This window comes from Suricata suricatta, chromosome 5, assembly GCF_006229205.1.
Source record: "Suricata suricatta isolate VVHF042 chromosome 5, meerkat_22Aug2017_6uvM2_HiC, whole genome shotgun sequence".
NCBI lineage: Eukaryota > Metazoa > Chordata > Mammalia > Carnivora > Herpestidae > Suricata > Suricata suricatta.
In genome coordinates, this window is record NC_043704.1 from 81,570,339 (window position 1) to 81,598,230 (window position 27,892).

Consider the following 27,892-nt stretch of genomic DNA (forward strand, 5'->3'; position numbering starts at 1 on the left):
TTTTTTTTTTAGGTAATCTCTATGCCCAACGTAGGGTGGGGCTCAAACTCCTGACCTCAAGATCAAGAGTTGCATGCTCTCCCAACTGAGCCAGCCAGGTAGCCCTGCCTGATTTTTTTGATACCCTTGTAGATCTTAAGGTTGGAACAATCTCCTGATGGCAAAGCCCCCCCTTTTATTGCAATGATCCTTTTGAATGAAGTATCCTCTTACCTATGTCAAAATTTTTCTTTTTGTTACTTTTTTCTTTATAGACAATATGCTCTATTAGCTCAGGCTCGATGTTAGGGTCTAACTGAAATCACCCAGCACATCAATGAAAGTGTCATTTGAGTTTAATGTAACTGTAGACTCATAAAACCCTAACATATCAAGGGATCTAAAACTTAACCAGCCCAACTTTCCACCCATGGCAGGAAGAGCTTCGCAGGAGTTCTGAAAGGCAGACATCCCGCCACAGATCAAACACCTCCGCTAACAAACAATGTGCTATCTGACAAGGTAACTTGGTCCACTATTAGAAAATTCTCATGACTAAGCTGATGTTCCCATCTACATGGCTGCGACTCACAGGCGCCAGTTCTGGCCTCTGAACTACACAGAATGTCTATATTTCTTTTTAAATCTTTCAGCTGTCTGAAGGCAGCTGCACCTCAGCTACTTCCCATCAGCATAACAAGGCACCTGGCCTGTAGAAGTCTTCCACCCTCTCTACACAAAGACAAAAAGACCAAATCTTGTCTTGTTTCCTTTTTTTCTTTTAATTTTAAAGCATTTTTTAAAGCTTATTTATTTACTTTGGAAGAGGGGGGAGAGAGAACCAGAGAGAAAAGGACAGAGACAATCCCAAGTAGGCTCTGTGCTGTCAGTGTTGAGCCTCATGAGGTGCTCGAACCCATGAACAATGAGATTGTGACTTGAGCTGAAATTAAGAGTTGGATGCTCAACCAACTGAGCCACACAGGCGCCCCGTTTTAAAAATCAACAGAGCCATGGAAGTCACATTTGGATAATAAGTCCTACTGAGAAAAATTAGGAAAGAGGCAGCACATATCCAGCAAGGGCTGTCTATCACTATTTGTTCATGAGGGGCCAGTCAGCTGAGACACTGCAGCCTGCTTTTCCTGTTGTTATGGAAACAGTAGCTCTGTGAGAGGCTTTTTCCCTTTAAAATAACCCCTCAATCTGCCCCCTCCAATTATTCAATAAAAGTCATGAGTGAGTATAGTCATCTACATTCCTGACATGAGTGGCAAGACTGGGAATGGACTATGAAATTTTTTATCTCACCAGAACATTTGGACAAAACAAACAAAAAACTGCTCCAACTTCTTACAATTTACTTGAATACTTGAGAAACTGCTAATCCATTTCTGGGAGGCTTGGCTATTAAATCCAACAGGTTAGTACTATTAACTCGTAAATGTGTTGACAGCAAGCACCATATTTCACTGACTTCTGTCCTTCCAAGACCAGGCATCTTTTTTTTTTTTGATACAGAGAGAGAGCATGAGAGGGGGAGGGGCAGAGAGAGAAGGAGACACAGAACCGGAAGCAGGCTACAGGCTCTGAGCTGCCAGCACAGAGCCTGATGCGGCGCTTGAACCCACTAACGTGAGATCTGACCTGAGCCGAAGTCGGAGGCTTAACCGAGCCACCCAGGCGCCCAGACCAGGCATCTTGAGGCATGTTGAATACTGACTAAATTTACCTAGGCCTATTAGAAAGGCTTTCCACTCTGCCACTCCCAATACCTTGTTCCTAACTGGAGTAAGTCACTCTGGAGAGACCATCAACTGTGGACTCTTCCAGTGGGTTCCACTGCCTGAGGATCCTCTTTAGCCAGAGCTCCTGGTCCCTTAGACTTCTGCAAACAGGCCAGCAGAGAAGGCTCATCTCAAACAGGGGATGGCTCAGGGAATATAACCATGCTTTTGTGATCGAGATGTAAGACAAAATTGCTTTCTCTGGTTATTATGTGTGTAATAATCCCAACCCTGCTACACATATTCCCCAGTCAGTGTTTCTTTAATAGTCAAGAAAAGATGCATCAAAGCTGAGTGGTTTTTGATGCTGCCTTCAACTAAGTCTCTAAACTCATTTATCACCTTGAACATTCTCAACACCTCCAATTTTAATCTATTCATAGTGAGTTAATTGCAAGGGACTTTACCAGTAATTTTTATCTTAGGAAAATGCTGCCTGATTTTTAAATTTCTGGCCATCCATGAGTAAACACTGAAAAAGCCCAAGGAAAGGGTGTGTATCCAACTGTATTGAGATTATCAGAGCTCCTTAAGAAGAAATTTTATATACATAAGATAGATATTACACACAAATCTTATATGCTATATATATATACACACACACACAAAGTATCTCTAAAAAAAGCTTTCTAAAAGAATATCTAAAATGCAAAATGTTCCTGTTGCAAAAAGATGTTATGTACATATACTCATGGAATTCGCAGATTCTAACATGTGGCAGTAGAGTGGAAGAGCGACTCCTACATGAGACGCCTACCTCAAGAAGTCCAGCACAACGCTACAGAACCATGCCTCTATTTCCTTAGTACTTGAAACAAGCTCTTGACAGAGTCAATATTGATGACAACAGTCACCAAACACTTTCTTCAGTTATTGGTCAACAGAGGCTCTTTGGCTCAAATCAGGAACATTATTGCTCCTTTGTGTTTCTTACACATGTCACTTTTGGCAGTCAACTATTCAACAGACACGGCTGGTGCCGCCATCTGTCAGTGTGACTTTGACAATGTAACTCCAGGATGATAACCAGGCTACACATGTAGATGTACATGTGTGTACAAACACTAACAAAAATACACACACAACTAGGGAAGTACCAATTATGTGTTCAGTTTCACAGTGTGCTCACTCAAATGGTGCTAATACAGATCAAACAGTCGGGAACTGATCATGCTGGAAATATAAGTCTGTCATAGCAATGATGTTTCATTTATTCTTTCTCTATTTATTCAGGCCCACTTCCCGTAAACAGCTAGGAAGTCCTATGGAATCTCTTTCATATAACTCTTATTTGTTTCACACTTAGGGATACAATAACAAAAAAGGGATGCAGTTCCTGCCCTCATGAGGCACAGTCTCCAATGGGGGGATACATATAAATAAGAAGGCAATTTCAACATAGCCAGGTAAACATGTTAGTAGGTGAGGACTAGTTTAGGTGCTATGAGGGAGAGCTCAATAAAGGAAGAACATCTAGCTCACACTTAAGGTGACAGAAAGAGTTTTGGGGGGAAAATAGCTAAGACTTTAATCTATTTCATCTCCACATTCCATGAATACAGCACAGATTTATGACCTTTTTTCTTGCTTGGACACTATCCTTCTGATCAATCTTTCTGTCTTTAATTTCACCTTTGACAGAAATCTTTATCCTCCAGATAACAAGCAAACTTCACAAACTAGGACTCCTTGTGATCTGGATTCCCACTTATTTCGCCAGGTTCCTGCACGCTCGCACACTTAAGGCATACAGAACCATTTCTGAAGTGTCCTGTACTCAGCCATGTCTGCCTGAAATACCTCTTCCCTTGTGTCTCAAGGCTAGATCAAGCTTTACCTTCTTTGGGAAGCCTTCCCTGATCACTTAGTCTGGGAGAGGCAACTGTTTTGACATGTATTTTAACGTTGTCTCAGACATCATAAACAGTGTGATATTAAGGATGCCCTTTTTTGTTTAGGCTTCATCTTAGGGACAGTCAGTGGCCCCAACCTAGAATCTGTACTTCAGAGATTGATAGCTAACATGAATTCCCAAAAGCAACTATTAAAAGTCCTTTAGGTGTTCATTACTGACCAACACCTAAGATTTTGCTTGTTACCTCAAAAAAAAGCCACCCAGAAATTTTTCTTTTGATGAGATTAATGTCTTAGTAATCAGAATGATAAGTATGAGAGATGGACTCTCATTGCTAAAATAAAAGGTATTTAATACACACACACACACACACACACACACACACACAGAATAAAATGTCTTAGAAATAGTCCCAATTCTTGATTGGAGAGAAATAGTCCCAATTCTTGATTGGAGAGTCGGTCTGTACCTGATCACTTAGGAATGCCACCTGGGGGTCACCTGTGGTCCAGTCATTCTAGGCTTTGAAAGTTTGTCTGATGCTGATTACAAGAGTACCAGAATCCTACTTCTGTAACATTGCTACATCTCTGACAATGGTTAGGCAGATAGCTAGGACATTACCAAGTTTAAAAAATAGGTTACATGAACCAATTTTAAAATGAATATTTAATAAACATCTTTAAGTATGGCAGAATTTGCTTTCATTACAATCTAGTAACAAAGCTTTAGGGGAGCAGCTACATACTTCTCAAACTTTCTCATTGGGCTTTTTACATAAAAAACATAAGAGTTGTACTAAATCCATTTAGTCATCCCAAACCAGCCTCTCCTCTATGCTCTTTGTATCCTGTGCACCTTCCGTGCATGTGTCAAACTGTATGGTAAAGACTACCTTCCCCACTAAATGCAAAGACTGTAGTTTTCATCTCTGTAGTCCGTTGTTTATTTATTAACTCAGTATCTACATAAAGAAATACCTGCTGAATGGACAATAACACAAAGTAGCACAACACAGTGACAGGACATCTAGCTAGGATTGGGGGGTTTGTGTTTTAACACCAGTTTTAGTAATAGCTGAGTTCTTTCTATAGGTCAATAATTCACCAGGCTAGGCACTTAAATAGTATTTCATTTAATCTTCAGATCCTTCTGAGAGGTAGCACCATCATTTACATTGCAAAGGAAGCAGGGAGACCGGCTACGAAAGTTACTCAGATAAGTAAGTGGAAGAGTCGATATTTGAACCCAAATCTGGTTGAATCTAAAGCATATTTTTAACCTCTACTTTAGAAGTGTGTTCCACAGCTAACACTTGAAAACTTAGGTTAAAAAAAATCTCCCTCTGGATTCCAATTTCCTCATCCAATTGTTGAATGAGACCAAGCGACCCAAGCCCTCTCCGTGCCTCAGGTGACAGTGTGGCGGGTCCAGGCAGCGACAACCAAAGCCTCAATCTTGCCTGCCCTTGCTGTCCTGACAAAAAATGGAAGAGATTTCCCTGGGCGGCATGTGACAGGGCTTTTCAGATAGCATATTTTCTTTTTATTCTTGTTTCCTTTTCAAACCGTCTCAGGGGCTCTGCGGGCAGAGAAGAGGGAGATTCATTCCTGGCGCACCGCTTTGAAGCTAGAACCTGCTGTTAGTTAACAGAGCCAGCAAGTTGTTATTTTTGTTCTACAATTCTTCCCTGACATGGATGCTGGCTGAAACTATAAAAAAGGGCAAGGAAAGAAAACCTACATCCAGGGACACTTCAATTGTCAGAAAAATAAAAGTGGTGAAGGAAAAACGGTAAAAATGTCAGCTTGTTTACCACATTTCAACTGCACCCTTGGTGGCCGTACACAGAAGAGGATTTTAGTGGTTCTCTTGATGGCATCTGAGACTTGCTCAACTGAAAGACTCACACCCTACCGGGGCTGCAAACTTTACAGTCGGGGGTTGAGGTGGCGGACGTAGGTGGCAGGTGGCATACATGAACACCACAGGTATTTACTGAGCACCTTCTTATGTAGTATGTGCTGAAATGCTAACATCTCAGGCCAGCTTTCTACAGGCGCAGCCATCTGGAGGGAAAGCACTCTAGTGAGGAAAGAACATCTCAAACCATCCTCCCTAGAATATCTTTCATATGCTATCATTCACCAATCAGAATACTTGCCTGGTAAAGTGATTGGGAATTCTAGAACAATGAAAGTTCTTAGTTGCCAGGAGACTGACGCTAAGCCCAAACCCCCACTTGGCTTCTCTGAAGAGCCAAGGAATTCTGGTAATGTCAATGAGGTATTCAATCAGAGAAACCTTTGACAGCATTAAGATGATTAAAAACCAGTGTTTGAGAAAATTGTTCAGCAGAGGAGAATAAACACAAAGAAGGAGGAAGGTGGATTTGTGCTTTTAAAACTCACTTACCATCTACAAATGAGCAAAGGGAAAAAAAGAGAGACCAAGAAACAGCCTCTTAACTATAGAGAACTAATGGTTACCAGAGGGGAGGTGGGTGGGGTGCGATGGGTGAAATGGGTGATGAGGATTAAGGAGGGGACTTGTGATGAGCACTGGCTGTTGTATGGAATTGTTGAATCACTATATTGTACCCCTGAAACTAGTTAATGTAACACTGCATATTAACTATACTGGAATTAAAATTAAAAGTTAATAAATTTTTAAAAAGCCTCACTTACCTTCTTAACAGCAGGATCCCCTTTGGATGGATGACAGGGAGGAGACATTTTTACCTGGAGAAAAGGGCAAACATGTTATTTTATTTTAAATTTTTAAGGTTTATTTATTTTTGAGAGAGAGAGAAAGAGACAAAAAAACAAGGAGGAGGGCCAGTGAGGGAGGGAGACACAGAATCCAAAGCAGGTTCCAGGCTCTGAGCTGTCAGGGCAGAGCCTGATGGGGGGCTCAGACTCATGAATCATGAGATCATGACCTGAGCTGAAGTTATATGCTTACCTGACTGAGCTACCCAGGTGTCCCAAAAGGCAAATATTTTAATACACTTTTGGTTATAATCTGGTTTTATTTGACCCACACTCAAAACAATTCAACTATATTTGGTATAACTGAGATTAAAATAGACCTTCTCAGAGGAACAATGAAGAGATTTTTTTTTAAATCCCTTTGGAAGTTTTCCAGAGATGAAAAGTCAGTAGTTAGCCAAGAGAAAAAGATGATTAGGGTAAGAAAAATAGAATAAATGGTCCAGAGTGGTTTTAACCAAATAGTGGGGAACCAAACACATACAGATCTTTGTTGACAATGTTAACCAAGTGACACACTACACAATAATCAGCATTTCTTGCAGAGGCCAACTTACAGTATTCTTTGTGATGTAACACCCCTTTCTAAGCAAAACATGCACAGAAGAGTTTGATAAAATAGTGAAAGATTTAGATGTATAAGCCAAACCATAATAAAAGGATATTTAGCTCAAGGAAGAGAAAATATCTTGAAAGATATAGGGATATTTTGAAATTTTTGAGGGTTAAAAGAGATTGTCAGATTAGAAAAATGAGCAAGACTCAACTATGCATTATCTGCCAAAACCCTATTTTAAATATAGAGGCACAAATAGGTTACCAGGAAAAGAATTGCAAAGACAGCACTAGATTTTAGAGCAAAGATTATTACCCATGGATAAAGAAGATTGTTTCATAATAATCAAGGGGCCCAATTTATCAGATGACATAACAATCCTAAATGTCCATGCATCTAATAGCTTAAAAGTGCATACAATAAAAATTGATAGAATTGAAAGGAGAAAAAGATTTTAGTTACAGATTTCCATGTCATTCTCTCTCAATATTATTAGAGGACAAGGGGCAGATTATTAGGATTTAGAAGATTTACAAGACACAATCAACTAACTAGATAAGATTGACATTAATGGAACAGTCCACCCAGCAAAAGCAGAATATACATTTTTTTAAAGTGCACACAGACCACTTACCCACACAGACTATTTTATATCAATAAAACAATTCTCAATAAACTTAAACAGATCCAAGTGATACTAAAAAGTTTCTCTGATAACAATTTATCATGGAAATAATTTAACATCAGTAACAGAAAGATCTCTTAAAAAATTCCCAAATTTTAGGAACTATTATCAAATAATCAATGGGTCAAAGAGGAAATCAAAAGGAAATAAGACCCTAGAAACCCCCAACCTACCAAGAATGAATCATGAAGAAATGGAATATCTGAACAGCAAATAACGAGGAAGGATACGGAATCAGTAATCAGAACCTCCCTACAAAGAAAAGCCCAGGCACAGATAACCTTATTGGTGAATTCTACCAAACATTCAAAGAATTAACACCAATCGTTCTAAAACTCCCCCAGAAAATTAAAGAGAAGGGAACACTTCCAACCTCATTTTAGGAGGCCAGCATTACCCTGATATCAAAGCCAGAAAAGGACACAAGATAATTACAGGCCAATATCCCTGATGAACAAAGATGGAATATCCTCAACAAAATACTAGCAAACTGAATTCAACAGTACATTAAAAGGATTATATACCATGATCAAGTGGGATATATCCCTGGGCTGCAAAGATCATTTAACACATACAAATTAATAAATGTGATATGCCATGTTAACAGAATTAAGGGGGAAAAACCTATATGATCACCTCAATCGATGCAGAAAAATTCTTTGCCTTTTCATGATAAAACACTCAATAAACTAGGATTAGGAGGAAACTACCTTAACATAATAAAGGCCATGTATAAAAATAATACACAGCTAACATCACAGTCAATGATGAAAGATTAAAATCTTTTCCTCTAAAATTAGAAACAATGCCTGCTTTCGCCACTTCTATTGAATATAGTATTGGAAATTCTAGCCAGAGCAATTGGGCAAGAAAAAGAAATAAAGACCATTACAATTGGAGAGGGGAAAAGTAAAACTATCTCTATTTGCAGATGCCATATTTTATGTAGAAAACTCTAGAGAGTCCACAAAAATAATAGAATAAACAAATAAAGCATACAAAATCAGCACATAAAAATCAATGTGTTTCTGTACACTAACAACGAATAATCTAAAAAGGAAATTAAGAAAACAATTTCATTTACCATAGCATCAGAAAAAATAAATTACTTAGGAATAAATGTAGCCAAGGAGGCGAAAGACTTGTACACTAAAAACTATAAACTACTGATAAAAAAAATTAAGGGAGACAAAAAGAAAAACATCCTGTATTCATGGACTGGAAGACTGAATTGTTAAGATGTCTATACTACCCAAAATAATCTGCAAATTCAAGGCAATCCTTATCAAAATCTCAGTGGTATTATTATAGCAGGATTCTTGCACTGAGTTGTGACACGGAGGCTTTCTTTCCAGGAAGCAACTTTATTTGTGCTAGCACTGCTGAGTTGGGTTCATACTGAAGAACAAAGCCTTGGATGCCACGTGGCATAGTGTTTTATAGTCTTTTACGTCTTTGTCTCTCATATATGGAAACACACAAATATGCAGTCTGATTAAGTGGCCTCACATTACAAGGTCATGAGTTATGTTGTCATGTACACATATAGTCAGGTTGCCTTAAGGGTTTTTTTTTTCCTTTTCTTAGGGAGGGGACCCTACCACATTACAACAGAAATAGAAAAATCCATCCTAAAATTCATATGGAACCTCATGGGACTCTAAATAGCCAAAACAATCTTGGAAAAAAGTTGGGGTCTCATACTTTCTAATTTCTAAATTTCTACAAAGCTACAGTAATCAAAACTGTGCTACCGGCCTAAAGACATACAGACCAGTGGAATACAGAGGCCAGAAATAAATCTTCATATAGAAGGTCAAATGATTTTTGACAAGGGTGCCAAGACCATTCAATAGGGGAAAGAACAGTCTTTTCAATAAATGGTGCTGGAAAACGAGACATCCATAGGCACGAGAATCAAGTTAGACTTTTACCTTACACCATAAATAAAAACAAACTCAAAGTGGATTAAACAGACCTAAATGCAAAAGCTAAAACTATGAAACTCTTAAAAAGAAACACAAGGAAAAGTTTTGTAACACTGCATTTAGCAATGATTTCTTAAAGATGACACCAAAGGCACAAGCAACAATTAACAAAAAGGTAGATAACTGCATCAAAATTAAAAACTTTTGCATACCAAAGGATACTTTTAGAGAAAAAAGGCAAGTCATTGAATGGAAAAAAATATTTGCCAACGACACAGGACAAATATCCAGAATAAGGGATTATAATATCTTAAATATACATAGATGCTTAAAACTCAGTAACAACAAAAAAAACAAAAAACAAAAAACTACCAGATCAAAAATGAGAAAAGCACTTGGACATTTCTCTAAAGAGATACAGATGGCCAATAAGCACACAAAAGGATGCATAGCAATATTAGTGATTCACAAAACGCAAATTAAAAATACATGAGATATCATTACACACCTACCAGAGTAGCTGAAACTAAAAAGACTGACTACCCCAAGGACGTGGGAGAACTGGAACCCTCATGTAATGCTGGTGGGAGAGTAAAATGGTACAATCACTTTGGAAAGCAGTTCAGTAGCTTTTTAAGATGATAAATACACATTTGCCAGATGGGTCAGCCATTCCATTCCAAAGGTATTTACCCAAGAGAAATGAAAGTATATGTCCACACAAAGACTTATACACAAAATTTCAAAACCGCTTCATCTGTAGCCGCCAGAAACTGAACAAATGCAAATGTCTATCAACAGGTGAAATCATAAACAAATGTTACATCCTTAAACCACTATTCAGCAGTAAGAAGAAATGAACTCTTATAAAAATATAGATGAATCTTAAATAATTATGTTAACTGAAAAAAGACCAAAAAAGTGTACTTACTTGATGGTTCCATTGATCTAAAATTCTAGAAAATGCAAATTAATCTACTGTAACAGAAAGCCAACTGATGCCTTCTGGGGAACAGAATGGAAAAACTGAGTAAGTTTTCAGTAGTGAGAGGATAATATCTTGATTGTAGTGATGGATTCAAGGAAATATACATGTCATACTTGTACAATTCATATGTGTGTATTTTATGTCAATTATACTTTAAGAAAGCATTTAAAGAAATTTATAGGATGCAGCGAAAACAGTGGTTGGAGGAAGGAATTTGTAGCTTTTTACACTATATTGGAGAATAGGAAAAGTTTAAAACAAAAGACCTATACTTCAAATTTAACAAGCAAGAAAAAGAAAAAGTAAAACCAAACTAAGTAAAGGAAAGGAGATAAGGAGCGGAAATCAGTGCAATTGAAATCAAACAAAACAACAGAGAAAGTTAAAGCTAAAAGTTGGTTCCTTGAACTGAACATATCAACAAGACTGATAAACTCTTATTTATATTGATCAAGACACTATAAATCAGGAGTATCAGCAATGAAAGATATATTACTACATACCACAATACTTATATTTAAAAGAGGCTATTATGAAAATTTTTATGCCAATAAATATGACAAATTAAAACGGCACTTTCCTTGAGAAGCAAATCAAGAAAATATGAATAGAAAATAAACAGGAAATATGAATAACTCTATTTATTAAGGAAGTTGAATGTTATCTAATCTTCTCATAAAGAAAACTCCAAGTCCACATGCTTTTAGCAGTAAATTCTAGCAAATATGAGGTACACAGAGACTAATCAGTGTACTAATCTGAAATTCGAGTATCAACTTGTTATTTTACAAGGAAAAATATAATCCTTATTGCAAATAATTTAACAGACAGTAGATACAATCTATGTAGGATGCCGCCACAGAGGTAGAAATACTAGACAAGCAACTGGATTCAAGTTCTCCAGCCCCTTCAATTCTGATGGTCTAGTTCTGAGTAGACATGATAAAGACACTTGCTATCACAGTGGCATCAAGCTATTCAAATAGGACCATGTTGCAGCCTCCTACTCCCCCACCCCCGTTTTCCTCTGACTTTCAGAATAACTTTAGAAAACATACCTAAGCTCAGGGATCAAAACTGCTGGCTGTTCAGACTTTCCTTTCAGTCTGGTCATTCAGCAGGTCTGCAAAAATTAGACTGGACAGTCTTTGCTTTAACGTACCATGACATTAGTACTCTGGAATTCACTACAGATGTGTGATGTAGCTTGCTAAACGTTATCCAATTTTAACTCTGGGTATGCTCTTTTTGAAAAGGGAGAAAATAGATTTTCAAAGCAAAGTAGATATTTAAGTTTAAAAAATGACCTCATGAAAGAATCTGTAGATTTTTAAAAACAAGCCAAGAACTAGACGTGATGCTGGACAATTTATCTGTGAAAGCTGTTCTCTGGAGATTAAGTTAGAGAGTGTTTGAAGTGGCAACAGAAATGGTTCAGCATCGCTTATGAAAGGTCTTATTTTTCATTTAACAGGATTCCTTCTGGAAATGCCTCAGGCAAGGCAGCTTCAAAGAGACACTTTAAATCCAGGTGTGCAGACACTAGATCTGGGGATATGGATGATATATTAAGCTATAGTCTTAATAATGCTGACCTTCTGGGGTGCCTGGGTGGCTCAGTTGAGCTCGTGAGTTCTAGCCCCGTGCCAGGCTCTGTGCTGACAGCTCAGAGCCTGGAGCCTGCTCCAGATTGTGTCTCCCTCTCTCTCTGCCCCTTCCCTGCTTGCATGCTCTCTCTCTCAAAAATAAATTAAATTAAATAATGCTGAACTTTTGTGATTTTTGTTAATAAATTTATTTCTGACTTAGAGAAGCAAGCTGATCTGAAGTTTAATAACAATAGGAATACCTTTTTTTATCACTTTGTTAAACAAGCTTTGGTTTTTCTGATTACTAAAGGAATACTTGTTCACTAACAGAAATTTAGAAAATACTAGAGAGCAATTTTCATATTACATATTGAAAATGTCTTTTTCACCATGTCAGTATTCTTCTACAACAGGATTTCTCTATGAAGCAGTCCATTCTCTCTACAGATATGCTGTGACTAACTTCACCAACTATTTGGAGGCTACTGGGACATTTGCTTTCAAATTTTTTTAAATAAAAAATGCTGTCATAAACATCTTGACACATACTCTTGATGTGTTATTTCCATCGCATATATATTTACTAAGTCTCTGCTTCAAAGAGCGTAGACATTTAAAAATACACACGGCCAATTTTTCTCCTGACAAGGAAGATGGGTCCACAAATCTATTTCCTAGAATTCTGAAATCTAAAAAACTCTGAAACAAAAAAGACATTTTTTTTTAAACTTCTGGCACTGACAGCAAAATCCAACCTGAAATGAAGTAAGGCTATTTATAGTCTTTATATTTCCCACGTAAGTGTTTGCTTATGGGATGCTGTCCTAGACCCTACTGGGAATGTTGCATAATATACAATATACATACTGTATTACCTTTCTTTTAGCAGTTTAAAGATACCATTTCCTTGTCTTTTTTTTTTTTTTTTTTGAGAAGTCAGCCATCAGAAGCTTCTGCTTGCTCTCTAAACGTTTTTCCATATTTTGTTTAGAGCTTAGAGCTGTTTGGCAGAAAGGTTGCCTAATATGGGTAACCCTTGTCATTACTAGACTTGGAACTCTGCATTACATTTCTTTAAATACTCTTCCTGTATGATTCCTGCTCCTACTTCCTCCAGAACCTCAATTTCAGGTATTGTATTTTGGTACCTGAAGTTGTTCCACAGTTCACTGCTACTTTCTTCATTTCTTTCTGTTTGATTTGGGATAATTTCTGCTACTATGTATTCAAGTCCACTAATCATTTCTCCTGTTATGTCCCATTATGCTGTTAATTCCATTCAGTGTGCTCTGCAGCTCAGACATTGTAGTTTTAATCTTTAGAATTTTTTTTTATAGTTTATTTTTGAGACAGAGACAGAGCATGAGCAGAGGAGGGGCAGAGAGAGAGACACACACACAGACTCTGAAACAAGGTCCAGGCTCTGAGTTGGCAGCACAGAGCCCGACGTGGGGCTTGAACCCATGAACTGTGAGATCATGACCTGAGACGAAGTCAGACACTCAATGAACTGAGCTACCCAGGTGCCCCTAATCTTTAGATGTTCTATTAGCTCTTCGTAATTTCCAGAATTCTATCCAACAGGTTCAGTCTCTTCTCTGGCTTCTTCAACATATGGAATACAATTATAATAACTGTTTTAATGTTCTTGTTTACCAATTCTATCATTTGTGCCATTTCTGGGTCTGTTTCAATATATTGTTGGGTTGTTTTTTTTTTTTTTAATTTTAGAGAAGAGAGAGAGCATGCATGAGGAGAGGAGAAGGGCAGAGGGAGAGACAGAGCATCTTAAGCAGAGGCTCCATGCTCAGCACAGAGCCCAATGTAAGACTTGATCCCATGACTCTGGGATCATGACCTGAGCCAAAATCGAGTCAGACATTCAACTGACTAAGCCATCCATGTGCTCAGAGGACTGCTTTTTTTTAAAAGACAGTTTTTTTTAGAGCAGTTTCAGGTTCTCAACAAAATTGAGAGGAAGGTACATAAATACATACATCCCATGTGCCCACACCTGCACAGCCTCCCTCATCAACATCCTCCATCAGAGCAGTACATTTGTTACAACTGATGACACATTACACTGACACATCATTATCACCCAGAATCCAGTTTACATTTGGGTTCACATTCGGTGTTGTGCCTTCTATGGTTTGGACAAATGTGTAATGACATATGTCCACCACTATAATATTACACAGTATCTTCACTGCCCTAAAGTCTTTTGTGTTCCATTTATTCAATATTCCTACCCACAAGCCGCTGGCAACCACTGATGTTTTTACTGCCTTCACAGCTTTGCCTTCTTCAGAAGGTCACACAGTTGTTTTTCTTTTTTTCCCCCCTCCTCTTTATAACTTGTATTTCTCCTGCTTTCTTGCATACCTGGTAATTTTTTATCAAATGTCAGATATTGTAAATTTTACCCTGTTGGGTAAAATATTTTTGTAATCTCTATCATATTCTTGAACTTTGTTCTGTGATGTTATTCAAATACGTGGAAATAATTTGGGGCACCTGTCCAGCCCAACCAGAAGAGGATGTGACTTCATCTTGGGGTTGTGAGTTTGAGCCCCATGTTGGGTACACAGATTACTAAAAAAAAAAACTAACCTAAAAAAATACTTGGAAATAATTTGATCTTTTTTTAGGATTTCAGCTTTGCTAGGTGGGATCGAAGTAGCAGTTAATCTAGGGTTAACTTTCCCCTAATACTATGGTCAAGACATGACTTAGTACTCCGTGCTGCCCTGAGAAGACGCAGGGTCCCAGGCTGGCGTTACTCCTGGCTCTGTGCGAACCTGGTGGCACTGCAACCTCTCGTCCATTTGTGTGGTTCTTCTTCAGGCCTTGAGTGTACTGTTTCCTCGCACACAAGTGGACAATATTCAACTTAATACACAAGGTCATCTTCTGCAGGTGTCTGGGGCCTTTTTTTCTGTGGCAGCTCTTTCCTGTTCATACTCTGTTCTGCAACCTCAAGCCACCTTGCCTTCTCTGGACTCCAGCTCTGCCTCCTCAAGTGGGAGGGACCAGTGAGCTCCCCCTCAGTTTCCTCCTCCCTGTGCCCTGGCTAACCTTTCTGCTAGCAGAACACTGAGGACCGTCCTGGGGCTTACATCATCTGCTTCTCATCTCTCAGTAGTCACACTCCTTCACTGCTCAGTGTCTGATGTCTTGAGAACCACTGTTTTATAGCTGTTGTCTCTTTCCTCCCAAGAAATCCAAATGCATCCTATCAGAAACTGAAGTCCCTCTACTACCTTTTAAATCAAAAAAGTTCTCAGCTCCAAAACCTATCTGGTCAAAGGGACCTGGATAAGGGAGTGTGCATTCCCACTAATAATGATTAAAAAGCATCTGCCTCTTCATGTCCTTAACAATATAGATGCATATGTATTTTGAAATATATGAGTTTATTATGTTTTTTAAATTAGCCAGTTTAATAAATTTAAAACATGGGATCATATTGTTATTTTTTGTAGTTCTTTGATCACTGGTAATAAAGTTGAACATTTTTTCACATTTCATTGAACTATATAATTTTTAAATGTCACTTGCCCACATTCCCATCAAAGCTCTGGCTCTACATAAAGACTGGAAACACTTTTTAGGTACTCTTGTTACCCTCTGGTCTCCTGGACACAAGCCTTTTCTGGATCAAAGTGAAGTGTGCAAACTTCTAGGGCTTTAAGCATCTGACTGCTAACCACACTGGCAGTGGTGACAGCAGAGGTGCTCACAGAGACATGACTATCCATTTTCCATGATCAGAGTCAATAGATTACATGTGTCCTCTGTCTCAAACCCTTCCATGTTTCCTACCAATTTAAGAATCAAGAGCAAACCCTTCACCAGATCTTCCAAGCTAGTCAGGACGCGGCCCTGCCTACCTCTTCAACCTCATTCTCTGCCACACTCCCCTTTGGTTTTTCTGTTTCACCTACTGACCTTTTTTCATTGCCTCGAACAAGTCAACCCTCTCCTCAGTTCCTCTGTGCCTGATATTCTCTTGCTTGGGATATTCTTCACATGGAGAGTACTCTCCTATCCTTCCGATCTTACCTTAAATATCACCTCTGCAGGTGGATATTCCCTGACCACCCTCCAAACTAGGTTTTCTTCAGGCTGTTCTTTCCATAACATTCTATTGTTTCCCCTGATAGCACTTTACAACCTATCACAATTTGGAATTACACATTTGATTATAGTTTGCTTACAATTATTGTCTAGCTCTCTTCCTATATGGTAAGCTACATAATGGTAGGAAATATATTTTTCAGGGTTTTTTATTGTTGTTGTTGTTGTTGCTCAGTAATAGATACTTTGTCCCAAAAATATAGCATTTGGCCCAAAGTGGGCACATGTTAAGTACTGGTTGAAGTAATGAATCACCTAATACTAGGGTATAATAACAAGATTACTGGAAAATGGGCAAAAGTCTCCTCAAAGAGATTCATTTAAATTAGAATCATTTATCACCTTTCTGCACATTTAAGATACATTAACCCTCATTTAACTTGTAAATTTTAAGTTACAGGATATTCTTTTGAGAAATGCTGCTATCACCAAATACTGAAATTTCATTGTTTAGCATTTAATTGGAATCTAATGTTTATAATGGGGAACTGACACTCTTTAAAAATGGACAGATGAACACAGGGCATTAATACCAGTGTTCTGATTTCGTTCAACAGCCAGTAAACCAAACCTTCAATTTATAGTGGGAATCCAAATTAAATAAGCAATGGACAATGGTTAACAGAAAATTATGACCAGTGAGCCCAAATAAATATCATGTACTGAGTAATTTCTTGGAAGTTGTAAATACTCCCCTCTGACATTATTTATAAATTTACCCCAAAAGGCAAAACATTTTCTCAGACAACTCTAAAAATAAAAAAATAAACCAACTCCAAGTACCAAGAAAAGCATCAGCTTATTTCATTTAATTCTTTCCTGTTCTGATGATTAAAGTATGAGTAAGCAGTTATAGGCTTATTTCCAATCTTCTTCTCCTCATGTATTTACCTCTTATTAAAAAAGTAAACAAAAAAGACCTCTGAAATTTGACTAATGTACCTGTCTCTCTACCAATAAGAGATAATTTATCCAACTCTGAAAAGTTATCAAGCAACACATTATAAAACTTTCTAATGAGTCTTTAAATGTTTCTGGCACATAAAACGTGTTAGCTTACTACCAGCTCTCAAGAATTCTAAGCATTCAATCTAGTGAATCTTCAATTATGTTTCTCTGAATTTACACCATGTTGCCTGTTGATCGACAATAATTTTTAAAATGAACAGCAAGTTAATTTCTTCTACTGCTCATCAGTGCCAATGAAGATGGTTTTCTCCTACTATAAATTTAATAAAGGAATAAGCAAAGAAAATTTAAGAACCCAAGAAAACTATTACATTATATTATATAGGAATTAACATTTGTTGAGAAAATATAGAATAATAAGTATTTCAGTCGAAATTAATTCTCCAATGTATGTCATCTGTGGGTAATACATACAGAAAACAAAACAATGAATCAGATAGACTTAACAAGGTTTATTTGTGGACCTAAACACTTCAGATTGAGCTGTGTAAACCTGAGGCAATGATAAAGACATGGAAGAAAAGACTGAATCATTTTTCTGGCTTATAAAGAAAGAAGTTGTCTTTCCAGAGGAGAGCAGGCTTTCTGGGGAAGAAACCCCCGTCATGTCTGTGCCAACCTTTTTGGAGGCAACTAATTTGCCAGAGTTATTGTTTATGCATACTGACCGGTTGTGCAAAACAGACATGAGATAAGGAGCAGCAAGAAGACAGGCCTTATCCACTGAAACCAGTTTTCAGGGTACTGCTTCATCTTGTTGAGCCAGAGTTAGAAATGACCAAGGAAAAAAGTATCCTAAGTTTTGGAATAGAATGAAACAAAAAGTGATTTGACTAAAGGGTCATATTCAAGAGGCAGTAAGAAGGTTCAAATGCAGTCAGTATCTCCTGGGAGCAGAGAGCAACAAGTAGAAGCTGACTGGCATCTCAGCTTGATTTCGGAGTCACTGGGCCCTCACCTCTGTAATCCCCCATGCAGCGGCTAGGAACTTCATGACCAGGGCTGATAACTTTATTAAAGGAAATCAAGGGCACAAAGTACAACTTTCATAAAATAAAATTTAATAAAAGCTATCATATGCAGAATTAGTATTTTCATTTTAAATTTTCTTATAATTCAAAATGGAATGAGTCACACATGGTAAGAAATCTTAATGAGCATAGCCAATATGGTATGGATGTATTTGAAAAATGAACTTTACCAGGTTCCAATAAAGTCAGAATGCTAAAAATAGAACAGGCTGGAGGTAGGAAAATTGGGGGTGATAATGGTACTATAAAACCTTGAGTTCAAATATTGACCTCCCTTCTCAAAGCTACTCCAGTTAAAACAGGAAATAAATCCCCCTTGTAAAATTGTGAAAACTACCATAAACACATCTTCAGCATATATTTGATAAATTTAATTTTCTCTTTCCTTGTGTTACGTATCCACTAGATCTTTTTATAGTATCTTAGTAATATAGACTGCTAGGAGAAAATTTAAGAAATCCCAAATATCTTACTCTAGAACTACTGCTTCCTATGACCTGAAGATTTTTGCTTCATTGTTAGGAAGTATCAAAAATTTTTATTCAAAAATTTTTTAAAGTTTATTTATTTATTTTGAGAGAGACAGATAACATGAGTTGGGGAAGGCCAGAGGGAGAGAATCCCAAGTAGGCCATCCACTGTAGGCACAGAGCCTGATGTGGTGCTCGAACTCACAAAACCATGAGATAATGATCTGAGCAAAACCAAGAGTTGGTTCAAATGCAGTCAGTATCTCCTGAGAGCAGAGGTGGTACAAGGCAGCCAGTGTAGTAAAAATGGCTTCAGAATTCAACATCTATTTAGGAAAAAATTCTCAGCAAAACATGGACTAAAAAATAACTTCCTAAAACATGATATAAAGGTTACACACAAGATGCCTGTGGCTAACATTAAACTTAATGATGAAAAATTGAACACTTTCCCAAACAGGTCTATTCTTATCATTCCTATTCAACACTGTACTGGGGGCCAATGTAATAAGGCAAGGAAAAGAAATAAAAGGTATAAGTTTGAAAACAAAAAAATAAAAGTCTTCATTTGCATATGATATGATTATCTACATAGAAAATACCAAAGAACCTACAAGAAAACTATTAGTACTAACAAGTAAGCTTTGTAAGGTCACTGGTCACTGGATACAAGATCAATATATGAAAAGAAGCTGTATTTCTATATCCTAGCAATGAACAGTTAGAAATTGAAATATAAAACTGTAAAGTATGTATCAAAAGACATTACATACTTAGAAATAAATCTTAAAAACAAAACATGCAAGATTTACATGCCAAAACCTACAAAACATTGGTGAAATAAATCAAAGAAGATTGAAATAAATTGATATACCATGTTAATGGATTGGAAGACTCAATATTATTAAGATATCAACTCTCCCCAAACTGATCAATCAACAGATCCAACACAATCCCAATAAAATTCCAGCATGACTTTTTTTGTAGAAATTGACAAGCTGATTTTAAAATTTATATGGAAAGGCAAAGGGTTTAGAACAGCCAAATGTCAGTAAGGACAAATTTGGAGGACTCAAAATACCTGATAGTCATATTTACTATAAAACTACAGTATTGGAAAAAGGATAGATAAATAGGTCAATGGAAGAATAGAAAGTTAAGAAACAGACCTGCACATACATAGTCCATTGATTTTTGACTAAGGTACCAAGGAATTCAATGCAAAAGAATGAACTTCAATCCTTATCTTGTATGCTATTAGAAATTAACTCAAAATGGATCAGTGGTTGCCAACGATGGAGAGTGGGGGAAAAGATTGACTACAAAGAGACATTGGGGATTTTTGAGAGTAGGTGATAACACTGCTCTATATCTTGATTGCAAATGTGGCTGTCAAAATCGCAAACATTAAATTTACTATTTGTAAATTATGTATTAAAATATGTAATAACATGCTTAAAATATAACTATTTTTTTAAAAAGGGAAAAACAGGTCTATTTTAGCTGCTGAGGACTATCAGGAAAGATATTAATGGGTAATATCCAAGCAATCATATGCATATAATCACAAACTGGTTTATGAGCAGGATGAAACTGAAAGAGGAAAAAAACTGAAGTGCCCCAAGATATGACTTAAGTATTTGCATAAAAAAGGTTCCCTCATCTGCATTTGGATTCAGCTTGGAAACAGGCAGGAAATCAGAAAAATCTGTCTTTCCTTCCCTAAAGGCAAACAAGGAAGCATTTTGGATGACTAGTTAATGAAATTTTCAATCTGGAAACCATACTGAACATCTTTACCTGTAATGTTCTGCCAAAGTCTCTAAATTCAACAATGAATTCTCTTATTCCCAAGTCTGTTCTTTGTTTATTGCTTTCTACCTCAGTAAATGGTATCATCATCCACCAGTAAGAAATCTGGGTACTATTTTTGACTCCTCCCTCTGTCTTACCTGCCCCATTCAACAATTTTATCACCAACTCTTGATAATTCTACCTCTCAAATACAGCATCTCTGCTGTAAACCAGAAAGGAGCCTGGATCCTGAAGTTGAGTGTGGCTGGAGAAGAACGGGAAAGAGACTGGTCTGAGACGAAGCTGGTCAGGTAAGCCAGGACCACGTTAACTATTATGATGTCTCTGTGCATTTCAAACACATTGCAAATACGTAATATTTTCTCCACCTCAACTTCTATCATTCTAGTAAAGCTACCACTTCTTCCCTCTAAATTACTTCAATATTCTTGGGTCTCCCTACATCTGTTCTTGTTTCCCTTTCATTTTGTACACTGCAGTTAGAGTGTGCTAAAAATACTGCTCTGGAAAAAAGCTATTCTGATCAGATCATATTATTCCTTCCTTAAAACCCCTTAATATCCTGTTTCTTTAGCACAAACATCAAAGTAATTAATATGGTCCCTGTTTACTATAGCAGCCTCACCTCATACCACTCACTTTCCCACTTTCTTGATCCAGTCATGCTCAATGTTTAGCTTCACAGCAGAGAAGCTATGTCTGTTTTATCTATATGGTTCCCTCAGTCTGGAGTATCCCTCCTACCTACCTTTGTACCTAACTTTGTCTAGCTTATTTCTCTTTTTCCTTCAGGAGAAGTTAACATGGCACTTCCAGGAAGCCTTCCATGATTTCTCATGTCAACTAAGTCCACTCACTGCCTGCTCTTACAGCATAGTTCATGGGCAAGTGTTTGTGGCATAATAAAAAGATATATATTTGGTCTGGCACATAGCCCCTTAAACTCTTGGAATCTCCTGAGTGGTAAGAGTGCCTTTATGCTAATGAGATGACTGGTAGCTGTGGACCCCTAGATCGCTTCAGGTTGGTCATGACAAAGATCAGGTCATGCTTAGAGGGCTCTACCCTCCCCTGCTTGCTCCTCATCCCCAAATTCTAGGGAGGGCAGAGGGGCTAGAGATGGAGTATAATCACCAATGACCAATGATTTGATCAACCATGGTCACATATAAAACCTCCACAGAAGCCCTGATACAGCCAGGTCCGAGGAGCTTCTGAGCTGGTGAACACACCCAGGTACTGGGAAGGCAGTGTGCTGGGAGAGGACAAGGGAGCACCCTTCCCCACCCATACCCTGCCCTGCTAGTTTTTCCATTTGTCTGTTCCTGAGTTGGATCCTCTACTAAACAGGCACATATAAAGCATTTCCCCAAGTTCCAGGAGTTGCTCTAGTGCATTATCAAACTGCAGGGGCACTGATCACGGGAACCTCTGACTCTGCCAAGTCAGACAGAAGGGTAGGTAGCCGGACATTCCATTTGCAACTGATGTTTGAAATAAGGGCAGTCTCCTGTGAACGAACCCTTAAACCTGTGGAATCTAACGCTAACTCCCGGTAGTTTGTGTCTGAACTGAATTACTGACACCCAGCTGGTGTCCAGAGTACTGACAGAATTAGTGTCAGACCTGGTGTCGGAAAACATACACATATTTGATGCCAGAAAGAACTTGAGAATATTTATTCAAAATCTGTTTGTAACTTCAATAATTGTATACTCCATGAGACAAATGTCTTGTCTACCACTATCCCCCCAGCATTTAGCTGCCACACTGTTCTGTACGCATTTAATGAATATAAATGAATGCCTACTACCAGAGTATAAAAATTCTGAACTGTTATCTGGGAGAAGCTAGGCCAAAGTTTCTTCTGGGTCTATCTCTGACACAGCACTGAAAGCTGATAGAACAAAGAGAGAAGATCAACAGGTTCCACTTTTCACTAAGTGACGTTAAGGTCAACCACAGGGTGGGGCACAGAGGAAGGAGCAACACGTGGCTAATGTGACACCTCTTCTCACTCCAAGGAGGAAATAAGTTGAGAAAGGAATAACGATCAAGTCCTAGCCCTAGCAACTGCTCCTCCTCCACACTGGGCCCCGAGTGTTGTCAAGTTCTGTTCTCCCAAAAGTTATCAAGCAGTAAAGTTCAAGTGCACCACTGCCTGCTTAAGAAGAAAAAAAGAAAGGCTGTCAAATGAACAAACGTTATTATCTAGTCCAGGAGTCGGACTCCAAAGGCAATGACAAATTCTCAAATGAACACTACTGCATCAAGTTGTCTGAAGTAAGTTACCCATCTGAGAGAGCCATGTACAGAGCACACGTGTACTTAGCTTGTCCACTGGTCCCACTGGAGAGTGACAGCTCTGCACCCTTCAGCACACAGATAGTCGTCAGTACTTGCGGACCTCTTACTTTGTCAAAGGATCTGAAGCAGACTCATGGATATACATCTAGATATACATACTTAACCAGATCTTAAGCTTTTTAAGAGCAGAAAATGTCTTCTGCTTTTAAAATGTCTTAAATCCCTATTTTCAGCATGGGACAGGAGAAGTTCTTCAAATACTAAACAGGACAGAACAGAAGATGTCATGCACTAGATACCAATGATATAAATTTGTTGAGGCCTACAAGAAAAATGAGGCCAGGCCTGAAAGACCCTGGTAAGAAAAGACTATCTCCATCCATCATGCCATGACAACAAGTCTTACCTGTAATGGGGCTGTCTTCCCCTTTTTAATTTCAGATGAATTTTCACTTAGTTTCCCCACTTTGTTACTTGAGCTGCATTTGTAGCAAGTCCATCTTGTCTGCCCCTCAGTTTCCATGGTGCACTCTTTGTTTTGCAGACAGAATGAGTGATACAAATGGCCACAGCTGCAAAGTAAAGGCAACCAATTTGCACTTTTCCTTAGCATAAAATCCATAAACATATGCTATGCTAGAGTGTATTTGTAAGTGATAGAGATTTCCAGTAAGTTGGAATACACTGACTGTTGCACAGTTAAGAAGAAAGGAAATTTTCTTGTTGCTGTCCTCCCTTTTTTAAAATCCAGACTCACATATTTGCACACCTACGTTGGGAGCAGGAATGGGACCACAGTTCTCTTGACTACAAACCATGTGGGAGATGACTTGAACGTCTGTTCATTTCTCAAATTATGAAATGTTTTTAGATAGTATGAAAAAGTGCAATTGAGGAAAATCCTAATGATTCACGTAGCTTGATAACAACATGACTGGTCTGCCTCATCAAATCCAAGGCAACAGTTGTGATTTGATTAATACAAAACTGTCAGGGCTACAGTAATTCTTACACTATTCCTAAGAAGTCACTCCCTGTTGATTACTAAGTGAGCCTCCCTGAAGTGAGTGTTGAGTGTAATTCTCTGTCATTTTTGCTGATTCTTCCTCATCTGTCCAGCCTGGAATGTTGGATTACCTCAGGAGTCAATTCTTTTCTAGAGTCTTTATAGTTTTTCTCTATTCTTTTTCTTCTATAGATACACTTGCTCCTTCAGTGATTACTTCCAGTTCCACAGCTTTAAACACCACCAATATGTGGATGGAGTATCTTACAGGCATCTCAACTTCCACATGTGTCAAACCACATTCTGAATCTTGTTCTGCTCTAGCTACACTGCACTGCTCTCATCCAACCTTTCAAATCTCAACAACACCTATATTCTTCCAGTTTCTTAGGCCAAAAAGTGTGGCATCATCCTTGACCGTTCTCTTTCTTTCACTCCTCACATTCAATCTGTAAACAAATTTTATCAGCTCTACCTTTAAAACATGTCCAGAATCCTACCACTTCTTACTTCCTTACTATCACCGTGGGCCATCTCTCACTTGGGATTACTCCAATAACCTAACTGGGTTCCCAGCTGTAGTCCATTCTCAACATAGCAAAGAGATCCTTAAGACACAGGCCAGATGTCAAACCTATTCTCGAAACCATCCAATGGCTTCTTACCTCAGAGTAAAAGTTTAACTGTTCATAATGACCCAGTTGCTATACAATTTGGCCTCTGTTCTTCCTCTAAAGTCAACACGTATCATCTTCCCTTTCCTTCACTCTACTTGGCCAACATGAGCCTACTGACTCATTACTCTCCAAGCACGTGACCATGCTCTGGCTGGTTTCTGCACTTGCTGACCCTCTCTCTGCCTGGGGCACCTCCCTGACACTGCACGGCCACTTCCCTTAGTTCTCTACTCAAATGTCACTAAACTATTGAGACTTTCCCTAGTTGCTCTTTAGAAATTAGGAGCTCCCAACATTCCTTTATACCATGTTTTATTTTTTCACGGTAATTATTACATTTTTATTAACTTTTAAACTGTGTTATTAAGTCACCTTAACAGTGATGCCTTCCCAGACTACTCTGTATAAAATATCTTTCCCCACCAAACACTGTTCTCAACGTGTTTTATTTTTTTCCACTGTAGTCCCCATCAGGCATTTTGCTTATCTGTCTGCCCCCCCACTAGATTAAACTAGTAACTAAACTAGTAAACTCCATGAAAACAGATCCTTTGTTCTATTCATGATGTACCTTATCCCTCTGAACACTACCTGGCGTACAGTATGAGCTCAATAAGTATTTGTTGAATGAGTGGGCTCTTTGTGTGATGAGAGCTTCTTCCCCTTCCCAACCACCAAGTCTACTCATCTTCCTATGTCTATACTAACAGAAGTTAAAACACTTACATAGTGTTCACTATGTCAACATGATTACAAGTGTCTAATGTAATTTACCTCATTTAATCTTTGCAATACCCTAAGAAAAAGGTCCCATTATCATCCCAATTTACAGATGAGAAAACTAAGATGTAAAGAGATTAAATAACATGTTCAAAGTCTCACAGCTAATAAGTGGCAGAAACAGGATTTGAACTCAAAAAGTGTGGTTCCAGAGTCCATCTTATATTGCCTCTACCCCATACATTCTCCCAACCCCTAAGCAGAATGTAAGCTCTATGAGGGCAGGAACTTTGCCCTGTTTTATTCACTGCTAGAAAGACTGACTAGGGCTGTATATCCACATGTATACCTGCCTGGGAACACCATACATGTCACACACCATATGTGTAACATTTCCTTCCCTTGCTTACCTAAAGACAATGATTTCATCTGCCATTTCTTGGCGTCTCTTGTACTGTTGCAAACATATAGAGCAGTAATCCTGCTTGGGATTCAGTCCTCTGGTGACTGAAGCTCTCAGGTTACACAATGACCAATGGAGATCCTGGTTTAGAAGGCTAGTAGTCGTTTCCAGCAGAGTCTAGGAAAAGACCAAAACAGAAACCCAACACACAAAAATGGTTCATTAAGTGAAAGAGACAGAAGGGAGTGAATGAGGAACAGCACTTGTTTGGTTTCTGACCACCACCAACAGAAATTACAATATACTATGAAGGCATAACACTGATAAACCCCAAATACCCCCAAACTTAAGTGGATAAGGGCATACATTGAGAGTCTCAAAATATTCATTAAAAGGCTGTCATTAGTTTCCACTGAGAAACGCATGCTTTGCCATTCTGTGGCTTAATTCAGTACTGATGGCTTTTGAATGACTAGATAAATCCAAACCTATTTTTTAATTACATTTCTCTCATAAGTTCCCTTTTAATGGCTCAAAGTGTTACAACAGACAACCAAAAACTCTCTGATTTATTTTTTTTATAGAAGCTGCATCCGTGGCAATATTTCAAATAACCTTTCACTGAAAAAGCTAATGGCCGTTACTCAGTTTTCATCTCCCTTGGGCAGAGAGAACATTTTTCTGATCAGCATTTACAAGTCATTTGAATCTACTTAAGACTGTGACATCTGTCAGTAAGTCACATCAGGGCATTTTCATAGCTATCCCATTAAGTCATTTTAAGACTCTGTGTGCTTCTATTGTTTACATACTCTACCTAATTCTCAACATTCATATCTGTCATTCAGATGTGCAGTTGGGCTCTTTTCTGAAGGTCCCAAAGGAGAAGGCCTACTGCCCAACCTCCTTGCTGTAATAGCCTAGTTCTTTAATTTTACCTGTAATGGAGAATTTTTAGGTCTAACGGTCTTACGCTGTAATTCTTTCCAGTCAACCCCATCTTTTCCTCCTCTCCCAAAGTTTGCAAACATTTTCTGCCTTGTACTCAGCTTCCCTTCTGCCAACATGGAGTCCATGCCTGCAGAGGTGTTTGTTTCACTGGGCTATGCTTGGCAAGACTGTAGTTCTTTATCATCCTAAGAAAAGCTCTGTCACCCCCCATTTTTCTTTTTCTTCTCTCATTATTAAAAAAGCAGATACCGTATCTACCATACGTAAATGGTGCTTTTCCTAGGTGGCTTCGTGAGTCACACTGAAGTATATTAAGAAAAATATCTGTATACCATGCTGGATCCTGCTGATAATTAATGCTACAGGCAGTTTTGAGTTAAATGAAGACTAGTGACCATTTTTGGTTACTGGCAATTATCTGCTTCAGAACGTTTAAAAGAAAACTCATTTAATTTTATTTTGCAATCTTCTATACTCATGCTGACTCTTCCTTTTTATGGGTTACAGCCTTGCATTCAATTATTTTTCCAGAAAGTTTCTCACACTTTCATTTAGAAAAAAAGGACTGTTCCACTGCCAATGAATGAGTCCAAATTTGATACATTTCCACATTCTAGAATATCTCTCTGTGTGTATATATATTAAGGACAAGTGATTTAAAAGTTTTTAAAAAGCATATACTTCAATCTACCAAACTTCCATTAAGTAGACAGGAATTTTTAAAGAAAGAGCATCGGTGCAAAGAAAAAAAAATAGCTTCTTTTTACCTTAGGATAGCCTCAGAAATAGAAAGCTTACTTGCTCATAGTTAAAGGTATCCAACATTCCAAGAATAAGTCCCTGGATTTCTCCAAGTTTTCCTTTTCCATAAACTGGATCCTAATTAGAAAAAAGTTGCAAAAATGTAATTCTGTTATTGGTATTTTAAAATCACTTAATATGTAAGTTATCTGACAAAGCCAAATACTCAAGTACATTTCTGCAGTCACAAAATATTTATTCTTTCATGAACCTTCCATTAGAAATGTGTTATCAGTCTCCCTCTGGCCATCACAAATATTTTGAAAACATAAATAAAATTGAAGTGATATGAGCACCTTACCTTGTAATCTTTTTTGCAAGTCTAATTAAAGTTCACCCTGGTTTTGTTTCTGCAAGAAGCTTCCTCTCCTTCTTCATATTGAATATTGCTCATGCCTCTTTGAGCTCTTATTTATCTGGTAATTAAGACCAATTTCCACCTAAATGCCAGAATCTGTCCATCA

The 27,892-nt window shown here is 38.0% G+C and overlaps 1 protein-coding gene and 1 long non-coding RNA gene across 4 annotated transcripts in view; one reads left to right on the forward strand and one right to left on the reverse strand.

The window, feature by feature from the left end:
• VPS8 (VPS8 subunit of CORVET complex) overlaps nt 1-27,892 on the reverse strand; it is a 238,633-nt gene that overhangs the window by 28,184 nt on the left and 182,557 nt on the right. For all 3 annotated transcript variants that reach the window (XM_029939720.1, XM_029939718.1, XM_029939719.1), the window contains 4 exons: nt 27,426-27,506; nt 25,684-25,853; nt 23,277-23,442; nt 6,309-6,362 (listed from right to left, as the gene is read on the reverse strand). In XM_029939720.1, coding sequence (XP_029795580.1) covers nt 6,309-6,362; nt 23,277-23,442; nt 25,684-25,853; nt 27,426-27,506 — 471 coding nt within the window. The remainder of the gene's footprint in view (nt 1-6,308; nt 6,363-23,276; nt 23,443-25,683; nt 25,854-27,425; nt 27,507-27,892) is intronic.
• On the forward strand, nt 10,566-12,674 carry LOC115291937. The gene is made up of 3 exons (XR_003908734.1): nt 10,566-10,591; nt 12,024-12,080; nt 12,536-12,674. It is a non-coding gene; the product is annotated as an uncharacterized LOC115291937 (long non-coding RNA).